The sequence below is a fragment of the Penicillium manginii genome (genome assembly GCF_028828005.1).
Source record: "Penicillium manginii strain IBT 31320 chromosome Unknown utg000001l:1.0-3466041.0:1.0-3467806.0, whole genome shotgun sequence".
Classification (NCBI taxonomy): Eukaryota; Fungi; Ascomycota; class Eurotiomycetes; order Eurotiales; family Aspergillaceae; genus Penicillium; species Penicillium manginii.
The window spans coordinates 2495845-2517076 of NW_026643102.1; the positions used below are offsets into that span (position 1 = coordinate 2495845).

Genomic DNA, 21232 nt, shown 5'->3' on the forward strand with positions numbered 1-21232 from the left:
GGTCAATTTATTGATGGGACAAAGAAGGGAGATTTGGCAGGAACCACGCACCTATATCTTATCGTCAGCCTCGGAAGCCCTTGTACCACCTTAAGTTGACTCGCTGCTGGTCGCTATAATTCCTCCTGAGTTTAGGGGCGTCCGTGGTTCGGGGTTTCCCCGCATTGGGGATCACACCTTAAATTGAGTCGGCCCATCCATGAAGGAACCGGGTCCCGAAAATCACCCCCTTTGTACCGTCATTGGACGGAGTACTGCAGTCCGGCCCGAGCTCACGAAGCTATCGCCGGTCTATGACCTCGCTCGGACTTGACATACGGAGTACTGTCGTCCACTCGACATAGAGGGTGCTCCAAAACGGTTGCATTCTCGGGTTCTGCTCGGCGAAATCTTCAAGGCTGGACCGCATATATAGAGCTCATCTCTCCAGTTTGGATCTTTCCCACTATCGTGTGTGCGAAGATTGCGACGATCTGATCAAGATGGGCTCGGTTATTGATACTCCGCCGAAGGGCGGCTTCAAGCTGGTCTTACAAAATCCATATCTATGTGGTGTAGCATCGGCAAGTTCCAATTACCCATGGCAGAATGATCATAAATGCTAATTTTTGCGTAGTTCTCAACACTCGGTGGCCTGTAGGTGCCTACTCCAGTCCCAGTCAGCTATATGTTTCACTAATTGGATCAAAACAAAGGTTGTTTGGCTATGACCAAGGTGTCATTAGTGGCGTGATAACTATGGAATCATTTGGAGCCCGATTTCCACGCGTCTTCACCGATAGTGGATTCAAAGGCTGGTTTGTGTCGACGCTGCTACTCGGTAAGCTCTCCACAGACGTTCAATGATTTAAGTATAGTTGAATTTACGAATCTATAGCTGCTTGGTTCGGATCTTTGATCAACGGGCCCATCGCGGATCGTGTTGGGCGAAAGCTTTCTATCAACCTCGCGGTGGTGATATTCGTCATTGGATCTGCTATTCAGTGCGCAGCTGTGAACATCCCAATGCTTTTCGCTGGTAAGTTAAGTACGTTCTAAGCCGTTAGATTATGGCTAACTCCCCTAGGTCGAGCTATTGCTGGTTTGGCCGTTGGAATGATGACCATGGTCGTGCCATTATACATCTCCGAGGTGACATCTGACTCCACGAAAGTATTGACTGAATGGTAAGCTAACGACGTGACAGGTCTCTATTCCTGAGATTCGTGGAGGTCTGGTAGTCACTCAGCAATGTTTGTTTTATACCCCTTGAGATCAAGAATTTTTAAACTAATGTGCTTCTAGTATCCGTCACTATTGGAATTCTCGTCAGCTATTGGATTGACTACGGCACCAACTACATTGGCGGTACTCGCTGCGCTCCTGACATGTCCTACACTGGTGGGACGTCTGCAAAGCCTACTTTCGACCCATACAATGATATTCCGGCGGCGGGCTGCAACGGGCAATCGGAAGCTTCGTGGCGTATTCCACTGGCAATTCAAATTGTCCCGGCAGTAATCTTGGGGGTTGGAATGCTGTTCTTCCCAGAGTCGCCTCGATGGTTGCTTATGAAGGAGCGTGATGATGAAGCGCTTGTCTCTCTCTCGAGACTGCGCAGGAAGGATCGCGATTGCACTTCTCTGCAGGGTGAATACTTGGAAATCAGAGCGTCTATCATGTTGGAGAACTCCTTCGCTCGACAGAACTTCCCCAACCTTTCAGGTGTGAGGCTGCATGCCGCTCAGGTTCGTGCATCGTTTGCATCTCTTCTGCTCTAAACTGACATGCTTCTTTCTCACAGTACATGTCTTTGTTCACGAAATGGGCACGCTTTAAGCGGCTTTTCATTGGCTGTGCGGTGATGTTTTTCCAGCAATTTATCGGCTGCAACGCCATAATCTATTACGCGCCGACGATTTTTGGCCAGCTTGGAATGAATGGCAACACCACTTCGCTACTCGCAACTGGAGTATATGGCATTGTTAACTGCCTGTCTACTCTTCCAGCATTATTTCTGATTGACAAATTTGGACGTCGAGCTCTTCTGATGGCTGGAGCTGCCGGTACTTGTATCTCACTGGTGATCGTTGGTGGAATCCTAGGAGCCTATGGAGCCGATTTGATGAGCCACAAGTCCGCTGGTTGGGCAGGTATTGCGTTCATCTATATCTATGATATTAACTTCTCCTATTCATTTGGTAATTATTCCCAGGCCTTGATCAAATACTTGAGGTCAATCACTAATCATCATCTCAGGCCCTATTGGTTGGGTGCTTCCCTCGGAGATTTTCAATCTTTCGATCCGGTCTAAGGCCATTTCCATCACCACATCTGCCACATGGATGTGCAACTTGTACGTTGAAATCACACAAGCTCCGTTATCCTATCAGTTCTAACGTTTTTCTCAGCATAATTGGCCTGGTCACTCCTGACATGCTTGACAACATTACCTGGGGCACATACATCTTCTTTGCGGCATTCGCTTTGATTGCGTTTATCTTTACATTCTTCTGTATCCCAGAAACACGTGGAAAGGTACATAAATCCCCGACCTTTACTATCTTAAATAGGAAAACAGCACTGACTTTGATGCAATCTAGACTCTAGAGGATATGGATCTCATTTTCGGAGATACCTCGGCACACGAAGAAAAAGAACGTATCAAGCATATTGAGGCTGATTTGCGTGGGACCCCTCTCGATGATGCGGAAGACTTGAAGCCAACAGATCAGCACAAAGAGCTCATTGATTCTGTTTGATCATCTGATTATTCTTATGACCTCAACCGAATACATACAGTGGTATGGTTGTCCATATAAAAAAGCCTTTCCGCAATAAGAGAATCTGTGCATATGAAGTTCTACGTGTAGTCCATGTCTTCGCCTGCATCAAGTCTACAATTCTACAGATCCAGGACTCCAAAACTACCGTAGAACCGTAGGTTGGGTCTCGTGTTTTATTGTGCATATCACAGGCGTTCCAAGGTTATTCAAGTATTTAGCGGTTTCAACTTTGGAATGAATATTTCAGAGCTATGATCTGATAATACTATAACATAAATTTCCATATCACCAAGGCCCGAAAGATCCCGCTTATTAAGCGGTAAAAAAGATGAGCAATCAAATAAATGGTCGCAATATGCCCAGGTGTTGACGTGGCGCAGGCGGCTCCAGTCAGACGGCGTAGGGCTGCAATAGAAAGACGGATCGGGATCGGTGTCAAACCCCTCCGATGCCGATATCTCCTTTATTTGTGGCTGAGCGGAGCCGCCGCCAATTCCTTGGCTGCCACTCGGAGCAGTGGTTAGTGGGCCAATTGGTAATTGGTCAGATCTTGGCCCGGGTGTCGCCGATGCCTTGTTCGGAATCGCATGGATTACTGCATAAATCGATATGCATGAGGTTCAGCTTGAGCATAGTGCGAAGATTGGGTTGCTGACAGCGTCAGTCAACCCAGCCCTGCCACGATGGGGTCATCTGTGCAAGCCGATAGCTTCTCTCATGTCTGGGTCGTAAGAAACGAGAAAAGGCGTTTCTTCGGTAGCCATCTGTGGAGCGAGATACTTTTCCCTCAATTGTGTTTATTTGCCGACTATTTTAACTATGTGGGATCAAGATCGTCCAAGACCACTCGTTTTAGTGCCAACGCTCGCACCCACTGCCGACCAAGGCAATCCATCTGCCACGAGGATCAAAGGTATGTAGAAGAAGTCCCCGGAGAGATCGCCGTGACGGGCCCCAAGGAAAGCCCTAATATTCAATATGTAAATGAATAGTGGGGTTGTTTCGAATTGTACATTGAAACTAGCTGGCCAGGACAAAATTCCAACGTTCGTGGGAAAAAGTGCAACGTATACCTAGGTACATAGACCGTCACCTTTCGCCTTGTGTAGTAGCATCTTACAGTACATAATGGTGACATCATGACTGCAGCCCTCTTGGCAATGATAGCCAGGACTTTGAGGCCTTTGTTCAACTGGGTACTTAGGTTGTGATGATATGAAACCACGACAATGAAACCGCTTGGTGATAGAAGAAAAGAACTGCCCAGAACCCTATGGACTATGAAATCCAGTTTTATTCAATGTAATGTAATCAACCAGAACATCCTCGGATCCCGGATAGCACTGAGTCAGCGGAGGGGGACAAGGGGCCTCCCTTCCGAGAAGGGGGCTTGCGAATGATCGACGCCGATTTCTGACCCACCACCGGATTTAGCCCCATCCGAGACCAATCACATCGCAGCTTTCACATTTTCTTTCGCGGCCGGGCTATGTGTACGGAGTAGTCGCAGACCCGGCCCTCACTCTTCAACCGACTCCGAGACCCACTACATCGATAGCTCGACCGAAAACATCGGAGCAGTTAGACCTCAGCCGTACCTAGCGAACGTTATATCTAATTCCAGCTCGTGGGGAGCCTAAATCGAATTTTCACCCGTTCCAGATTGTAAACTCTGTTTGACTTCCCCCTCCTGTCCATTTAAATACATCCGGGGCTGCCGCCTGTACATCCCCTTAGTTCCTGATTTCTCTATTGTCATCAGACACCTGGGCATTCTTATTCCCCCATTCCATTCTTCCCCGGATCGGAGGCCGTCTCCTCCTATCTTTTAACCATGTCTTCCTCTTCAGAACATACCCATGATGAGGATCATTGGTCGAAGGATGAATCAACACCAACATACGAGCCACTCAACTATATCGAACAACATGACGTGGAGACGCTCACGCGGATTGCTACTCAGCAGTCTCGCCGACAGTCAACCATACCTGCTCATCGTCTTGCATCAGTGGCCCAACACGATGCCTCATTGAATCCTCAATCGAAGGAATTTGACCTACGAAAATGGCTCGGCATGGCCATGAGCGACGCCCAGCGCGATGGAACCCATCGCGGCCAGAACTTGGGAATTGTTTTCAAGAACCTCAATGTCTACGGATCAGGGGCAGCTTTGCAATTCCAGGATACTGTCGACTCCATGTTGACTGCCCCTCTTCGAATTCCCCAGATGATTCGTGAATCCCACGCCCCTAAACGGCGAATCCTGAAGGACTTCAATGGTCTGGTGAAGAAGGGTGAATTGCTTCTGGTCCTGGGTCGTCCTGGTTCTGGTTGCAGTACCATGCTAAAAACACTTTCTGGCGAATTGCATGGTTTGGAGCTCGATAAAGAAAGCTCAGTTCACTATAACGGTATGAAATTATCTCCAATATTCCAGTCGGATATCTTGCTAACTCGATATGGTAGGCATCCCCCAATCTCGCATGATTAAGGAGTACAAGGGCGAAGTGGTATACAACCAAGAGGTGAGACTCTCATATCTATTTTATCTTGAACAGCTTCCTGACAATGCTATCCTGCTAGGTCGATCGCCATTTCCCTCACTTGACAGTCGGACAAACGCTCGAATTCGCCAGTGCGACACGAACCCCATCCCATCGCTTCGATGGCATGTCTCGCTCAGAGTTTTCCAAGTATATGGCACAAGTTGTGATGGCAGTCTTTGGTCTCAGTCACACCTATAACACACGGGTCGGAGATGACTTCATTCGTGGTGTCTCCGGTGGTGAAAGAAAGCGTGTTAGTATTGCCGAGATGGCTGTGGCAGCAGCCCCCCCCTAGGAGCTTGGGATAATTCTACTCGAGGTCTCGATTCGGCAACTGCCTTGAAGTTTGTCGAATCCTTGCGCCTTCTTTCGGATCTCGCCGGCTCCTCTCACCTCGTCGCTGCCTACCAGGCCAGCCAAAACATCTATGACATCTTCGATAAAGTTGTTGTTCTTTATGAAGGTCGCCAGGTCTTCTTTGGGCAAGCCAAGGTTGCAAAGGAATTTTTTGAGCGGCAAGGATGGGTTTGCCCTCCTCGCCAGACGACTGGAGACTTCCTCACCTCAGTGACGAATCCTGATGAGCGTCAGGCTCAACCGGGCATGGAAAACCGTGTTCCTCGCACCCCTGAGGACTTTGAGAAATTCTGGCTCAACTCTCCCGAGTACACACAACTTCAAAAGGAAATTACCGACTACGAGAAGGAATATCCATTGGAGGCAGACTCCTCGGCTGCCATTGAGCTCCAAGAAAAGAAGCGTGGCAAACAAGCCAAGCATACCCGCCCCAAGTCGCCATATATTATCAGCGTGCCCATGCAGATTAAGCTGAACACAGTTCGTGCCTATCAACGTCTCTGGAATGATGCAGCTGCGACAGTCTCTACCGTCGTTAGTAACATCATCATGGCACTGATTATTGGATCCGTGTTCTATAATTCCCCCGCCATGACTTCCGGCTTCCAAGCTCGTGGAGCCACTCTTTTCTTTGCCGTCCTGCTCAACGCTCTTACTGCGATGAGTGAAATCAACAGTCTTTATTCCCAACGCCCAATTGTCGAGAAGCATAATTCATATGCATTCTATCATCCGTTTACAGAGGCAGTGGCTGGTATAGCAGCAGATATACCAGTCAAATTTGCCCTCGCCGTCGCCTTCAACATCATCCTTTACTTCCTTTCTGGACTTAAGCGAGAAGCCGGACATTTCTTCTTGTACTTCCTAGTTACCTTCCTGATTATGTTTGTTATGAGTGCAGTGTTCCGAACTTTGGCCGCTGTCACGAAGACAATCTCTCAGGCCATGGGTCTGGCTGGTGTTATGATTCTCGCTCTTGTCGTTTATACAGGTTTCGTCTTACCGGTGCCATCCATGCATCCCTGGTTTGAGTGGATTCATTATCTGAATCCTATCTACTATGCCTTCGAAATCCTGGTTGCCAACGAATTCCATGGAAGAGATTTCCCTTGCTCGCAATTCGTTCCCTCTTATGCTGATCTGGCTGGAACCGCATTTTCCTGCTCCGTCATTGGCTCCGTGGCTGGCGAACAAACTGTCAACGGTGACAGGTACATCTGGTTGAATTACAAGTACACCTATGCTCATGTCTGGCGTAACCTTGGAATCCTGTTTGCGTTCCTGGTCGGCTTCATGGCTATCTACTTCATTGCCTGCGAGTTGAACTCCTCCACCACCAGCACTGCCGAGGCTCTTGTCTTCCGTCGTGGCCATGAGCCCGCTTACATGCGCCGTGGTCAAGAGAAATCTGGTGACGATGTTGAAAATACCACCGGAGCTCCAGTGAAACAGTCCTCCTCTGACGGAGAAGATGGCCAGGGAATGTCTGCCATTCAGCCTCAGACTGATGTCTTCACTTGGCGCGATGTCTCTTACGATATTGAGATCAAGGGTGAGCCCCGACGACTTTTGGATCATGTTTCTGGATGGGTCAAGCCAGGTACTCTCACTGCACTTATGGGTGTTAGCGGTGCTGGTAAAACTACTCTTCTTGATGTTTTGGCCCATCGAACCTCCATGGGTGTTATCACTGGCGATATGTTTGTCAATGGAAAGGGGCTTGATGCTAGCTTCCAGCGGAAGACCGGTTACGTTCAGCAACAGGATCTCCATCTCGAAACTGCTACGGTTCGCGAGAGTCTACGATTCAGTGCTCTTTTGCGTCAGCCTGCCAGTGTCTCGCTTAAGGAAAAGTATGACTATGTTGAGCAGGTCATTGGCATGCTTCGGATGGAGGATTTTGCGGAAGCAATCGTTGGAGTTCCCGGCGAAGGTCTCAATGTCGAGCAGCGCAAGCTGTTGACTATCGGTGTTGAATTGGCTGCGAAGCCTAAACTTCTTCTCTTTTTGGACGAGCCAACCAGGTATGTTTCAATCCCTGAATTCTTCTACCTCCTCAGCCCTCCAGTACTAACTAAGTCTTAGTGGTCTCGACTCCCAAAGTTCTTGGGCTATTTGCTCCTTCTTGCGCAAGCTAGCCGAGCATGGTCAAGCAGTTCTTTGCACCATTCACCAGCCTAGTGCTATTCTCTTCCAGCAATTCGACCAGCTTCTATTCTTAGCCCGAGGTGGTAAGACCGTTTACTTTGGCCCTGTCGGCGAACAATCTAGAACCCTCCTGGACTACTTTGAGGCTCACGGCGCCCGAAAATGCGATGACAGCGAGAACCCTGCCGAGTTCATGCTCGATGTGGTTAATGCTGGCACGAACCCCCAGGGCCAAGATTGGTTTGATGTCTGGAAGCAAAGCAAGGAATCCGTCGCCGTCCAGGCCGAGATCGACCGCATCCACAAGGAAAAGCAAGGTCAACAGACTGAGGCCGAAGATGCCTCTGCCACTGCCGAGTTTGCTATGCCATTCTGGTTCCAGCTGTACCAAGTCACCTACCGTGTTTTCCAACAGTACTGGCGTATGCCCTCGTACGTTGTCTCCAAGTGGGGACTGGGTATTGCAGCTGGTCTCTTCATCGGGTTCTCATTCTACCAAGCCAAGACTTCGCTTCAAGGAATGCAGACAATCATCTACTCGGTCTTCATGCTTTGCACAATCTTCACATCCCTGGTACAACAATTGATGCCTTTGTTCGTTACCCAACGCTCTCTTTATGAGGTTCGCGAGAGGCCCTCCAAGGCCTATTCCTGGAAGGCATTCCTCATCGCCAACGTCATTGTCGAAATTCCCTACATGGTTATCACCGGTATTCTCATCTTTGCTTGTTATTTCTACGCCGTCGTGGGAATCCCCAGCTCTCTCAGCCAGGGTACTGTCCTTCTTTTCTGCATGCAATTCTTCATCTACGCCAGTACCTTTGCCCAAATGTGCATTGCCGCTTTGCCCGATGCCCAGACTGCCAGTGCGGTCGTTGTCCTTCTCTTCGCTATGTCTCTCACTTTCAACGGTGTGATGCAGCCCCCATCTGCTCTCCCAGGATTCTGGATCTTCATGTACCGCGTCTCTCCCTTCACATACTGGGTCGGAGGCATGGTTTCAACCCAGGTTCACGATCGAGCCATTGTATGTTCTCAGTCTGAACTCTCCATCTTTGACCCGCCATCTGGCCAAACCTGCTGGCAGTATCTTGAGAAGTACGCAACATTGGCCGGTGGTCAAGTGCTTAACAAGGACGCCACTTCTAGCTGCGAGTACTGCTCTTTGCAGGTTGCTGATCAGTTCACAGCGCAATCGGAGATCTACTACTCCGACCGCTGGAGAAACTTTGGCATCGTGTGGGCCTTCATCATCTTCAATATCTTCATGGCTACCGTTCTCTACTACACTTTCCGTGTCAAGAAATGGAGTCTTGATGGTATCAAGCAGAAGCTTGGAAGCATCATCCCGTCGAAGAAATCCAAGGCTACTCAATAAATTGACTGCTTACCTCTCCCTCTCTCTCTCTCTCTCTCTCTCCCTTTCTTTCTTTCTTTCTCACTCCCTCACACTCTCTGCCTTTTCATTCTATGTACATCTTTGCACCCGTTTATACTTTTCTCCTTTTACTTGATTTCTGGATTATATAGACCTGGCGTCGTTGGCCAAATAGGCTATAATACAATTGAAGCTTGAAATATTCGAAATTAACCGCGAAGATCTATCGTACTAAGTAGTATACTGTCATGAAAAACCATCTGAGCTACTAGCAACAAGTATGAACACGGGTACATACTCCTATTCGGTGACTCGCAGCTTGACGCTCAGCACATGGGAAGGGAAACTGCCGAGGTACCACATGGCAAAGAAGAAAAGGAGGTCATAATTTATCTAGAGCGAATAATTCTAGACTATTGGTGGGCCCTTGGCAATTCGCCAAGAGTAACAGAAATAAAGCGAAGAAAAAGAAGTTAAAATTTTAGCGTTTTTATCCGGCTTTGCCAAACAAAGCTAAGCCATGAGTGTTACACTGTCGCCTTATAGTCCCCACAGCTGGATCGGGATTCGGAGCATGGAAACCCGTTGCCCTTTTACCTGCAGATCGGGATGCCGACCCGTCGGGGGTTTGTTATGTGCCGGTGGCCAATCGGCTCTTGATTTTGAAAGGTGTCAATTGAATATATGCAACTATATGCAGTAAAAAATGTCTGACAGGTGGGGTTTGCCTAATTAGTCACCGCCGCTTTTTCAAGGAAGCTCAGTGCAAGTTGTAGTCACTAAAGTAGCTACTAGTACTAGTAGTAACTATTATGATCACATCCTGCGCCTGATCAAACAAAGCTCATAAATCACATGATATAGGATATTAGTGAGCGCTCACAGAGCCATTTATCTTGTGCTACTAGTATAGAGTGGTAGTCTCAACAGGATTTTCCCTCATTGTTTTGCCGGTCGGCCCTCAGTTATTTGAATTACAAAGGGGGGGGGGGAAGAAAAGCTCCCCATCTCTTGAGTCATAAGATATAGCCATGTACTTGCAAATTCTCGGCTGTTTTGTATATTATGTCCAGGGCTTATATAATCTAAAGATATCCTCCGAGGTCTATGAATTGAATTCAATGTTAGCTACCTATGAGATATGCATAGATTGATCTACTACTGCATTTTGGATCTCTCACTTGGAGGGTAAACTTAACATCTCATCCTGACGCAACTACAGCCACTAGTGCAGATAATCTGCTTTGTATAGAGTACTCCGTAAATATATGGGAGTTCAATAACCTAAACCAATTTGATGCAGCGAAGATCTAGTACTATAGTTTGTAGTGGCAAATATGGGGGTGAAATGTGTATCCCAAGCCAGCTGTTGGCCAACCGCCTGGAGGGGTTGAGAATTGTTATTTTGTGATAACCGGTATTGTCATGAGATATAACTGAAAATTAAAAAAAATAGGCTTCAGGCATAGAATATAACCGGAGTATTCTCAATAATACCTTGAAGTTGACACCCTCAACTCCGTATACTACCTAGCAGTGCTTTCCCGAAGCGGCGATAGTGCCGGCCAGCTCCAACTCCGCACCTCCACCTCCGCCTCCGGCCACCTCAACTTCAAGCCTTCACCCATCAAGGTCAACCCAACCTCCAAAATGGACCCAGACGCAAGCATCCCGGATTCGGAACCCTCACCCTTCAACTACATTCTCTCCTTCCTCCTCGTCGGCGTAGCATGGGGCTTCACAACCCCCTTTATCCGTCGCGCAGCAGCGGACTTCAACGCGCGACAAGAGAAACAGCAACAACAGTCCAGCACAGACCCAGCCACGGAACCCCGCGGCCGATCGCAGACTCAATCGTCAAGCCCAGACTTCCGCGATGAACCGGCCGAGGAGCAGGAGCTTCTTGTGCGGGATGAAGCGGGTGCGGATGTCGAGGGTGATGGGGTGAGGAGGCGTAGTGCTAGTCAGCAGCGACAAGAGCAGCAGGCTGGCGCAGGACAAGAGGGCGAAGTAGACAACACCCCAGCACCAGCCTGGATGCAATCGCAGCAGAAAAAGTCCTGGCTGCGAACGAAGATCGTGTCTGTGTTCTGGACTGTTGTCAATATGCTCCGTACGCCGGCGTACTCGATTCCGCTGGTTATCAATTTGACCGGCAGTATTTGGTTTTTCTTGCTTGTTGGGAAGCATGGTATGTCCCGTCCCTGGTCACTCGTATCCCGTGGGCCTTGTCTTGTCTTCTGATTCGATGCAAAATTCTATTGCGGTCTTGCTGGATTGTTGCTGATTGCGGGATCTGATAGAACTCTCTTTGACGGTGCCGCTGGCGAATTCGAGTGCGTTTTTGTTTACGGTTTTGGGCGAGTGGTATGTTGATCGGAAGGTCATTGCGAAGGAGACCTGGTTGGGATTGGTATTGGTGTTGGGCGGTATTGCGTTGTGTGTGCATTCGAAGAATCAGACTGGTTGATTGAGATATTTTAACTTGGAAATACTATAGATCTACTTACTATTACGCACAACTCGAATCTGCGCTCAAACCTCAGACTGTTAGGGCCGCACGGCGTTCAAAGTACTTGCAAAGTTTAGATGATGAGCAAATAATGTAGAAAAAGTACTGGTATCGCTTTAGAAACTTTATAATCATTGACGAGTTCAATTCATCTATACCATCACCATCAACCCGCCATGTGGACATTAACAAGAATCATACCCACAACTCATATCTACACATACAAAAAACATTTCATCCGTCAAGCGGCCTGTCAGCCAACACATGGTGCATCCGTATCTTCGGAAGCAGGCGGGAATGAACAAAGAAAACAAAAAAGAAGAGACGAAATAAGAGAGAAAAACAAACACCAACGTATACCATGCATCACATCGTGCAACGAAATACAGCTGCCGGAGCGGGACAAAAGCGCGAATTCATCACACACATAACACGATTCTCCGGCTCCAAAAGGTAAACCAAACCATCGTTACCCATACCAGACCGGACCGGACCTGCCGTGGTATCAACGCATTGTGGGGATATATTGAAAACACAAGATCGAAATAAGGCTGAGCATACACAATCATGCTCGAAAATATAGAACCCTAAACACCTCGGAACTGTGACAAATGAAGTTAGCTGATTGATTCATTTGTAGAATGTCAATTAAGAAAGGGAAGGGAGGAAGAACTAACCATCCGAACCACCAAGTACCACATCGCACCAAAGAACTTGAACATCGATAGACCAGCCACAGACCACAGGACGACCTCCATGTAGATGAGTGACTTCTTGGTCTGGGTAGTATCCTCGCTGTCGCTGCTGCTGGTCGTATCATCGAAAGTTTCCAGACCAGCTGCGCTCAGCACAACGGCACCCAGGGCGAAGTTGCAGAACACCCATGCCAACACGACGGCACTTCGGAATCCCTTGTAGTAATCGGCCTGCTTCTCTTCCTCGCTAATAGTTTGTACCTCCTTGGGCGGCTTGGTGGCAAATTTCGTCAATTCGGCTTCATACTGCGCGTTCAGATCGCCGTCGTCCTGGGGAATGTTGACATCAACCTTGCCGCCAGGCTTCAGGTTTGCGGATGGCAGTTTCTCGGCCTTGTCGTCACCCTTCGTACCCCAGGTAATGTCGTGGGTATTACAAAAGGCATAGATGTTGAGGACGTTGATGTAGGTCGGGGTCAGCAGGATGTATTGGATAAACGAGGTGAACATGTGCCAGGGGTCCATAAAGATGAAGGACGCGACAAACCACATCACATAGGTCGAACCAAGTGACACGATGATGGAGAAGAAGGTCTTGTTTGTGAACAAATCGCTGACCGTGAACCCATCGGTTTGTACTTCCGTCTGAATGGATTTCACAGTAACGAAGATGGCCGCGAATGACAAGTATATCATGATGAAGATCCAGAAATAGACCATAGTCATGTAGAACTTGTTAGATCCACCGGGTCTGTTACCGAGAGCAAGGACGAAACAAGTGACCAGAGTTGCAAGATAAAGCCATTCAAAGACGATGCCCAATATTTTTCCAGCCGTGCCTAGAAGCTCATCGCTACCAAGGTACGTTGTCAGAATGTGGAAGACCAGGAAGAAATTACCGATACCGAACCACGCGAAGATCATCGCGATCGTTTGGTAGATAAATTCGATCATGAGAGCGAACTTGCGCAGGAAACTATGATCACTGCGGAAGATCTGGTAGAAGTGGGTAATGGCGTAAACGGCGGCGAAGAAACTACCGTTCAACCAACGACGACGTTGGAGAATGAACTCGGCCATTTGGTCGGGAACATCGGTCTCGCCGGTGGATGACTTGACATATTGCAGTAACCAGCGGCACTTTCGCTTCGAGACAATCTCGAAACAAAGAATACGATCCTCAGCCAGATACATGTTAGCTGTGAAGATGCCAGCATTTGCACCATGCATCTTCTCGCCCAGGAAGTATCGTTCGAGAGGACCTTGACCGTTTTTGTCGTTTTGTAACGCAACGTAACGATAGGCCGAGAAGGCGCCAGGCAAGACGGAGATGAAACCAAATGCAGACTCCAAGGGCTTATCCAAAATGTTGCTAAGCTTGTACTCGAAGTTTTGACCGGCGACCAGGGGGGTTCAGAAGCTTTTTACCGTGTGACAGCATAACCTTGATCTCTCCACAGGCACCACCGCACATAGGCTCAATGTCGAAGGCCTTCCATAGGTGGTAGATAGAATCCCTACCGGGCTTAGTACCGGCATCGAGGAGAACGCAGATATTAGGGTCTAGGACCCGACCGAATGCCTGAAAGAACCACCGATGAGAGTTAATCTTCTTCTGATTCTTTTCCTTTAGACAGAATATCAACTGCACAGGTGGCCCGGAGCGTGGCTTCATATGAACTTGAGTACCCTTAACTTCCAAGCCAATCTGGGTCGTGTATTCGTAAATGTGGGCCGTGACATCTTTACCATTGACCTGCTGCTTGGCAATTCCGTCCTGGTAGACACCCAAAGCAGCCAACACAGCGCGAGTACGGGGGTTGATCTTAGCACGACCATCGCTGATAATGCAGACCACGATCTTCTTCCACGCATCCTTGCCCCATGTCTTGCTGCTGGTACGCGACACCATGTGATCGATGTTCTTAAAAACACCAGACATGGTACGTGCGAAAAGGAAGTCATCCTCATTGTACATAGTGACCGCGATGAAAAGCTCGGTGTGACGGGGCTTAGCGAAGAGCTTCTGGCGCAATGTGAATCGCTCGTCAAAGAAGTCTGCAGGGTCGCAAGTAGCAGCCGAATAACGCATGTGAGTGAACTCATCCCGGCCGGGGGGGCTCTGCGTGAGGCACCTGGCTCAAAAGTTTTGGCGCGATCGGACAGTCGAGGACGAGATTGCCGTTGAACAATTGGACTTCCTTGACAGTCTTCCAGCGTCGAATAGGAGCGGGACTAGGCGTTGGGCGCGGCTCATCTTCAAATTCCTCCGTATGCGGGTCCGGCCCGAAAGGATTCTCATGCTCCAACATGGGAGCACCAGCGTGTTCATCATATGGGGAAGGGCCTTCAGGATGCTGGCCGAGGTCATAGTCATACTCGTCGTGATAGGCCTGAGGCGGATGCGACACATACTCGCCAGGGAGGTAGGCGTCATGATGAGCATTGGGATCAAATGCATAGTCTTCATGGCGATCGGGATGGGTGGGGTCTGCGTAAGGATTTTGGTAGCCAGAGTGTGGCACATTCTCGACGGAGTACTAAATAGTTGAACACAAATTAGCCCTGTTCCCGTCAAGTTGCGACGTGCGCGCCGTCACGATTGATGTCAATTTCCACTCACGGTTGGTTGAGAGGCAAGCTGATCAGCCGAGGGCATATGCAAACGATCGCCGTATGGGTTGTGTGAGTGTTGCGCGTAAGGGTTGTCCTCCAGCTGATAGGCCTGTCCTGGGGATGGAGTTCGGGCGTTGTAGCTGTTCATGTGCTGAGGATTGGGATTCAAAGGCGAACGATTCTCGTCCCCGAAGGGGTCTGGCGTGCGCATCTTGTTAGTATTTGCTGTTTCCACGAGTCCTCTAGATCACAATGGTCCAGTCGCCTATATAGATAGAGTGGAGGAGGGTATTGTCAAAGGAGCCACGCAGTGACCGTGCACCGTCAATGTCCAGCACCACGGCGCAAAATTCAGACGGACAGATGAGGTATATGCGCAAAGAGATATTGGGACAGCGAGGTATGCAGATACGCAGGGCTGAAAGACAAGAAAAGGAGAGGAACTAACCGATGCGATTATAGGACATAGCGTCAAGCCAGGCTTGAAACTTAGCTTAAAGCAATAATGCCACCTCAAAGGACAAGGGCAGAGGGGGGATCGTTGCTTGGAGATTGCGCCAGGAGCCAAGTGGAATCGACAGGCTCCGTGGTGTGGAGGTATCACTAGTCCGAACGACGGACCCAAACTCTCGGCGGGTGTTTCAGACACAGCGAAGGCGGCAGGCGAGATGATGAGAGGAGGAGCAAATATGAGGGGGAGGGTCCGTGTCGCACGATTGGAGGAGTGTTAAAGGGCAGGATAGCAGAGATAAATTCCGGACCCCTGGGTGTTTACGAGGCCTTGACGATCACTGTGATGACGGTGGAGATGAAGGAAGGCAGACGAATAGGCGCTTGAGCGGCTGACCCGCAATAACAGTGGATGATGTGATGCTATGCGAAGCGATGCTAAGGCGATGTCAAGCCTTGTATTTCGAGTGCGAAGAAGAGATGCAAGAAGTCATGTGTGAAAGACGGAACTGAAAAAAAGAGATCGAAAACCACTCTGATTGGAAAGTGAGCAAGCCAATAATTCCCCGGAGTGAAACGAGCGATCCACGGGTTAGAGGCGATGCAGCGAGATGAAGGTGGAGACAACCAGAGGTCACTTGTGGTCACTGGGCCAACGCGAGGCACGCTGTGGGTGGTGCAGCCACGGGACGGGCGTGGCAAGTGCGAGCAGGACTGTACCTGTGGCTGAGGCTGAGGCTGACTCAAATCTATGGTTATTTTTAGCTGCTGACAACTTGGTTGCCTACACCCCGCACATATCATAGGGTAGTATGTATCTCGATGTCTTGCAGATGCATATGTCATATCTCAGAATAGATATCATGTATTGCTACTGCTCAATATTGAACAATATAGTCATTACCCTAGGGTGCGCTAACCATACCAACTACTTGTTACTGCCACTGCCACAGCCACTGCCGAGGTCACGGGAGATTAGATAAACGGCTCCGCTTATCGCTATTCGGCAGGAACAGAGCCCTATTGACGTAACCGCCAGAGACATTTACTGTACAGCGACATTTACTATACTTTCGCACTTCTTCCATATTCGCATGGAAGACGTCGTTCCAACTTAACTACCTCCACCCCCATCATGACTTCCCCCGTCAGCGTCTTATTTGTCTGCCTGGGCAACATCTGTCAGCCACCCCACCACCCTCACTCCGCCCCGCTAAGCCTTGCTACCACTGTGCCTGTCTAATGCCCACCAGGTCGGTCGCCCATGGCCGAAGGCGTCTTCCGCAATGTCACCGAATCCAATCCTATCATCGGCGAGATCGACTCAGCCGGTACCGGTGCCTATCACACCGATGAGCCCCCCCGACTCACGGACCATGTCCACCCTCCGCCGACATGGCATCACCAGCTACCACCACGCCGCGCGAAAAGTCAACAAGAGCGACTTTCTAAAATTTGACTACGTGCTCGCCATGGACAAATCCAATCTGCGCGATCTCCTGGATACCCGCGAGTCCGTCATCAATTCATTGAACCGAAAGGCCGATCCCAAGTCTTCTGCCAAGAGCACCCGAGCCGCGCGGGACGCTGCGCTGGGCGCTGCTGGTGAGGACGCCAAGGTCGCCGAGGTTCGCTTGTTCGGTGACTTTGGTCGTGGTGGAAAATTACATGATCGTGTGGGTGGTGGGGAGGTTGTGCAGGATCCCTATTACGGTGGCGCCAACGGTTTCGAAGAGGTCTATCAACAAGTCGTGAGGTTCTCGCAGGGCTTTGTGGATTATCTGGAGAGCGATGAGTAAATCAATCGCTTCCTCGCGACATGACATATGAACTGAAAGATGCAAGTTAGAATAATGGGATCAGTCCCATTTTCATAGACGTGTATGTTAGAATATACTGGATACCAGACACACTATGGTAGCACCTGGTAGATGATCCTCGTGCTATATATAGTCCGGGAATGAGAGTAAAGCTAGGTCTTTTAGACTACGCAGATAGACAGCTTGAACCACCTGACCAGCTTGAAGTGATGTGATAGTACCTAGGTAGTTTCTAGTACTAGGACCTCGGGATCCATGGATTCAAGTTGATTCCATGATGCTCCCGAGGTCTGCCACCTGGGTACCTACATAACATTTTGGAGGAACGAGCGAAATATTTCCGAGGCGATTTCTAGCTCCTACCTAGGTACAGTCTACTAGTGGAGCTTGATGGAATGGCGTTACAGAAATATTGCTCGCTTTGGTACATGATTATTTGTTATACAAGGTGTTGGACGGAATATAATATGACACAGGTAGACACCACAACACAATTGGCCCTTAATCAGACCTTCTCACTTATCTTGATAGCAGTCCTGCACCCAAGGCGAATCACATCCACCAGTGGATCGTATGGCCTAGCCTCCTTAGAATCGTTGGCGACCGCATGGTCCAGGTGCTCCAATTCCTCATCACGAATTCGTCGGAATGTGCTCAGCATCTCCTTGAGTTCATCATCGAGTTCCTCCCCCTTTCGTTCGGCATCTGCCTCCCAGGATAGGATCTCCCTCACTTGGTCGTTGTAGTGTGAACCGATCTCTGTCTCCACCGCCTCGGTACATGCCATGGCAGCTTCCCGACCCAGCGCAGCGGTGGACCATCCTAGGAAAGTAGCTGCAGCCTCCCAGAGCGGGTACATCGCTGTTGGACGGATCTCATGTTTCGCGACAAGTTGGTTGAATGTCTTCAGGTGGCCTGCCTCCTGGTCGTACATGTGCTTCATTAAGGGTCGGAGGTGTGGATGGGATCGGACAATTTGAGGGGTTTGTGCGGTGTAGATGAGGGTTGCGGCAAGTTCGCCTGCTTGGTTGACCCGCAGAGCGCTCTCCATGAATTCGCGCTGTTTCTTGCTCAGAACATATCGAGGCTTAGAGGTACCGTCTGTTCCGGTCGTGGAGGCGTATCCGTGCTGAGATCGGACCGCAGTTGGGGCAAGGAAGTCGAGGAAGATTGGTGACACTCGTCGAGTTGGGCGTCGGCATTGCGCTAGCAAGCACCCACGAAGTGTAGGGATAGACTCCATTGTGCGTATTCTCAGGATTGAAGCTTGCTGCTGTTGCTGTCGAGTCCTGGAGGTCGGTAAAAGGGCCTTGCCGCTGCCGCGCGCTTGAGTCTTGGCGCGCCGAACGTCATGAACCGACGGCAAAGGCCAACTTGCGACAGACAACCACGTCCTTCCGGTAATACCCTCACCTTTCACGCCACCCGCCGTCTGTACAGAGCCTTCAATTTTGGTGGGGGAGTTTCTCCGAGATCGAAACTGCGCCTTGACTCCATAGCCTGACTCGAGGCAGACCTTTGTTGAATATTTGCGCCTCCTAGCCAGGAGTCTCTTTGAGTTAGAGACAAGGGTTAGAAAGACATAGGGAGAGGCAGGAAGCCTATCAATATACACGTCCTTTGACATTACGTCTTAATACCGGTCCAAATACCGGGTGGATTCAGTCAGGATGGCGGACGCTTTGGATGAGGAGCTGCTCGCTCTGGCAGGCGACTCTGACGAGGAGCAATCACCACCCCCCCAGCAAAAAAGATGAATCACCGGCACCCTCCCGCTCATCTCATTCACCAGACCGTGATTTCTCACCTGAACCCACAAGTCGCAAAAGTTCAACCAAACATTCGAGGAAGTCAGTAAAAGACGAGGAGGACGGCGAAATGTGAGTTATGCCTTGATATGGTTGCCCAGTCTCATTTACTAATGTGTGTTTTTGCTGTACCCAGGTCTGACGCCGAGTCACACCACTCTCTTCAGTCAGCCCCCATGTCGGAATCCGACTCTGAGGGAGGAGGTTCCGATGCTGAAGATCGCCCGATCTTCCCATACGACAAGCTGTACTATTCAGCGAAAGAAAAAGATGAAATCATGGCTATGCCCGAAATCCAGCGTGAGGAGATGCTCTCCGAGCGTGCCCAGCAAGTCGACCGTCACAACCAGGATCTTGCTCTTCGTCGCCTTCTCGCCTCCAGAGAGCGCGAAGAGGCGCGCGCCGCCAAGCAGGCCAAGCGCAAAGCCGGCTCGGCTGGTCTCGATGAAACTCAGCGTAAGAGTTCCCGACAGAAGACAACGCTTGGTGGCCGAAAGGTCGGAGAGACCTCCGCAGCAATCGATGCCTACAAGCGCCAGCGCGAGCAGAAGGGCAAGCGTGATCAGAATCGTGCCCGCGACACTACACAGACACGCCGCCGATCCTCCGTCTCAAGTGAATCCCAAGCCTCGGATGATGATGCCGATGCTGACAGCGACATTGATCTGGATGATCGTGTTGGAAGCTCTAAAGTGGTCCCTAAAGATGATCCTCCCGCCGAACTACGCGATATTCAACGTGCCCGTATCGGCCGGAGCAACTTTGCTCAAGTCTGCTTCTACCCCGGGTTCCACGAGCGCATCACTGGCTGCTACGCCCGTGCCATTATTGGCCCCAACAAAGAGACGGGCCTCAATGAATACCGTCTCTGCTTGATCACCGGTAAGAGATTCCTCTCATAATAAATCTAGCTATTTTACGCCTGTCACTAACGTCCTTATAGGATTTACCACAGGAAAGCCCTATGCTATGGAGGGAGCCAATGGCCGGTCATTTGTCGTGGATCAGTATGCTAAATTAGCCCACGGAAAAGCCATTCGAGATTTCCCCTTCATCGCCTGCTCCGATTCTCCTTTTAGTGACGTGCGTTGCATACCCCAACATACACTTGAGGATAATTTCACTAATTAGTCTATAGAGCGAATACGCTCGTTACCGCAAGACCATGGCGGTCGAAGATTGCAAGATGGCGACGCAGAGCAAATTGGCCGCAAAGGTTGTCGATATCAACAAGCTCATCAACCACCAGTTCACCAAGGAGGAACTCAGCGAAAAGCTCCGCAGACAAGGCGCACTCGACGAAAAGAGGAACGTCCTTCGCGAAAACGATATTCAAAAAGATCTACAAGTTGCACGAGCCAACGGCAACGACGACGAAGCCGAGCGTCTGCAAAAGGAGCTCAATGAGCTCCGCAACCCCAACCTCTCATGGGGAACATCCCTCGCTGCCAAACCAGCCGGGGAAACCAAACTCTCTGAAGCTGAGCGCGTTCACCAGATCAATTTGCGAAACCAGAAGCTCAACCACGAGAACGTGCGTCGAGCCCAACTTGAGGAGCGCAAAGCTGCTCGCCTAGCTGCCGCTGCCGTGGCTCGGGGTGAGGCAACTGTCAATCCTTTCATGCGTGTTCGAACCATTGCGAAGACCCACCACGACGTCAACACGAAGCCCACGGACGCACTGAAACCCGCTGATTCTACCCCCACCGATACCCCGAAGGAATCTGCCAAGTCGAGCGCCGATGGTACCCCAGATGCGCTCAAGCCTAGCCTGACGCCGAAGAAGAAGAGTGGTTTCATGATTAGTTACCGCAACAATGACGATGAGAACATCGCGGCTTTGGATATGGACATTGATATCGATATTTGAGACTGTCGCATATCCGATGGGTTTATTCTCTCTGTCCAAATTCTGTCGACTCGGATGTGGTTTATGTCACTAAGCTAAGGATCTAGCAGTGGACCAAATTTCTTTTTAATAACCTTAAAAATCCTGTATACAATAACTATCGGCCAATGCTGAGATAGTGCTTTCTTTCTTTCTTTCTTCTTGCTTCTTTTTTCACTTGGATTAACATCCACGATCATGCGGCATCCAGCAAAAGGAAATCCTATGAGAACACCTGTATCATGAGCA

At 49.7% G+C, this 21232-nt stretch overlaps 7 protein-coding genes across 7 annotated transcripts; 5 read left to right on the forward strand and 2 right to left on the reverse strand.

Annotated features, from left to right (window-relative positions):
* Nucleotides 1-482: 482 nt before the first annotated feature.
* Nucleotides 483-2741, forward strand: N7533_000904 (uncharacterized protein; the record flags this gene model as incomplete). Its single annotated transcript, XM_057097554.1, has 11 exons — nucleotides 483-554; nucleotides 617-636; nucleotides 696-820; nucleotides 878-1018; nucleotides 1067-1131; nucleotides 1187-1232; nucleotides 1285-1727; nucleotides 1784-2180; nucleotides 2239-2335; nucleotides 2391-2517; nucleotides 2583-2741. The coding sequence occupies 11 exons, from the start codon at nucleotides 483-485 to the stop codon at nucleotides 2739-2741; spliced, it is 1692 nt and encodes a 563-aa protein (XP_056966047.1).
* Nucleotides 2742-4599: 1858 nt separating this feature from the next.
* N7533_000905 (putative ABC multidrug transporter) lies at nucleotides 4600-9194 on the forward strand (the record flags this gene model as incomplete). The annotated part of the gene is made up of 5 exons (XM_057097555.1): nucleotides 4600-5059; nucleotides 5232-5290; nucleotides 5349-5564; nucleotides 5657-7692; nucleotides 7754-9194. 5 exons carry the CDS (start codon nucleotides 4600-4602, stop codon nucleotides 9192-9194), a joined length of 4212 nt encoding a protein of 1403 aa, XP_056966048.1.
* Nucleotides 9195-10844: 1650 nt separating this feature from the next.
* On the forward strand, nucleotides 10845-11664 carry N7533_000906 (uncharacterized protein; the record flags this gene model as incomplete). The annotated part of the gene is made up of 2 exons (XM_057097556.1): nucleotides 10845-11385; nucleotides 11498-11664. 2 exons carry the CDS (start codon nucleotides 10845-10847, stop codon nucleotides 11662-11664), a joined length of 708 nt encoding a protein of 235 aa, XP_056966049.1.
* A 629-nt stretch (nucleotides 11665-12293) lies between these two features.
* Nucleotides 12294-15228, reverse strand: chsA (chitin synthase I; the record flags this gene model as incomplete). The annotated part of the gene is made up of 5 exons (XM_057097557.1): nucleotides 12294-12308; nucleotides 12384-13748; nucleotides 13786-14459; nucleotides 14566-14941; nucleotides 15025-15228. The coding sequence occupies 5 exons, from the start codon at nucleotides 15226-15228 to the stop codon at nucleotides 12294-12296; spliced, it is 2634 nt and encodes an 877-aa protein (XP_056966050.1).
* Nucleotides 15229-16819: 1591 nt separating this feature from the next.
* ltpA (tyrosine protein phosphatase LTP1) lies at nucleotides 16820-17266 on the forward strand (the record flags this gene model as incomplete). Its single annotated transcript, XM_057097558.1, has 1 exon — nucleotides 16820-17266. One exon carries the CDS (start codon nucleotides 16820-16822, stop codon nucleotides 17264-17266), a length of 447 nt encoding a protein of 148 aa, XP_056966051.1.
* A 526-nt stretch (nucleotides 17267-17792) lies between these two features.
* Nucleotides 17793-18530, reverse strand: N7533_000909 (demethoxyubiquinone hydroxylase family protein; the record flags this gene model as incomplete). The annotated part of the gene is made up of 1 exon (XM_057097559.1): nucleotides 17793-18530. One exon carries the CDS (start codon nucleotides 18528-18530, stop codon nucleotides 17793-17795), a length of 738 nt encoding a protein of 245 aa, XP_056966052.1.
* A 467-nt stretch (nucleotides 18531-18997) lies between these two features.
* Nucleotides 18998-20965, forward strand: N7533_000910 (RNA polymerase-associated protein; the record flags this gene model as incomplete). Its single annotated transcript, XM_057097560.1, has 4 exons — nucleotides 18998-19167; nucleotides 19232-19977; nucleotides 20039-20178; nucleotides 20234-20965. Coding segments are annotated over 4 exons (1788 nt in total), but the record flags the coding sequence as incomplete, so codon positions are not given.
* Between the last annotated feature and the right edge of the window lie 267 nt (nucleotides 20966-21232).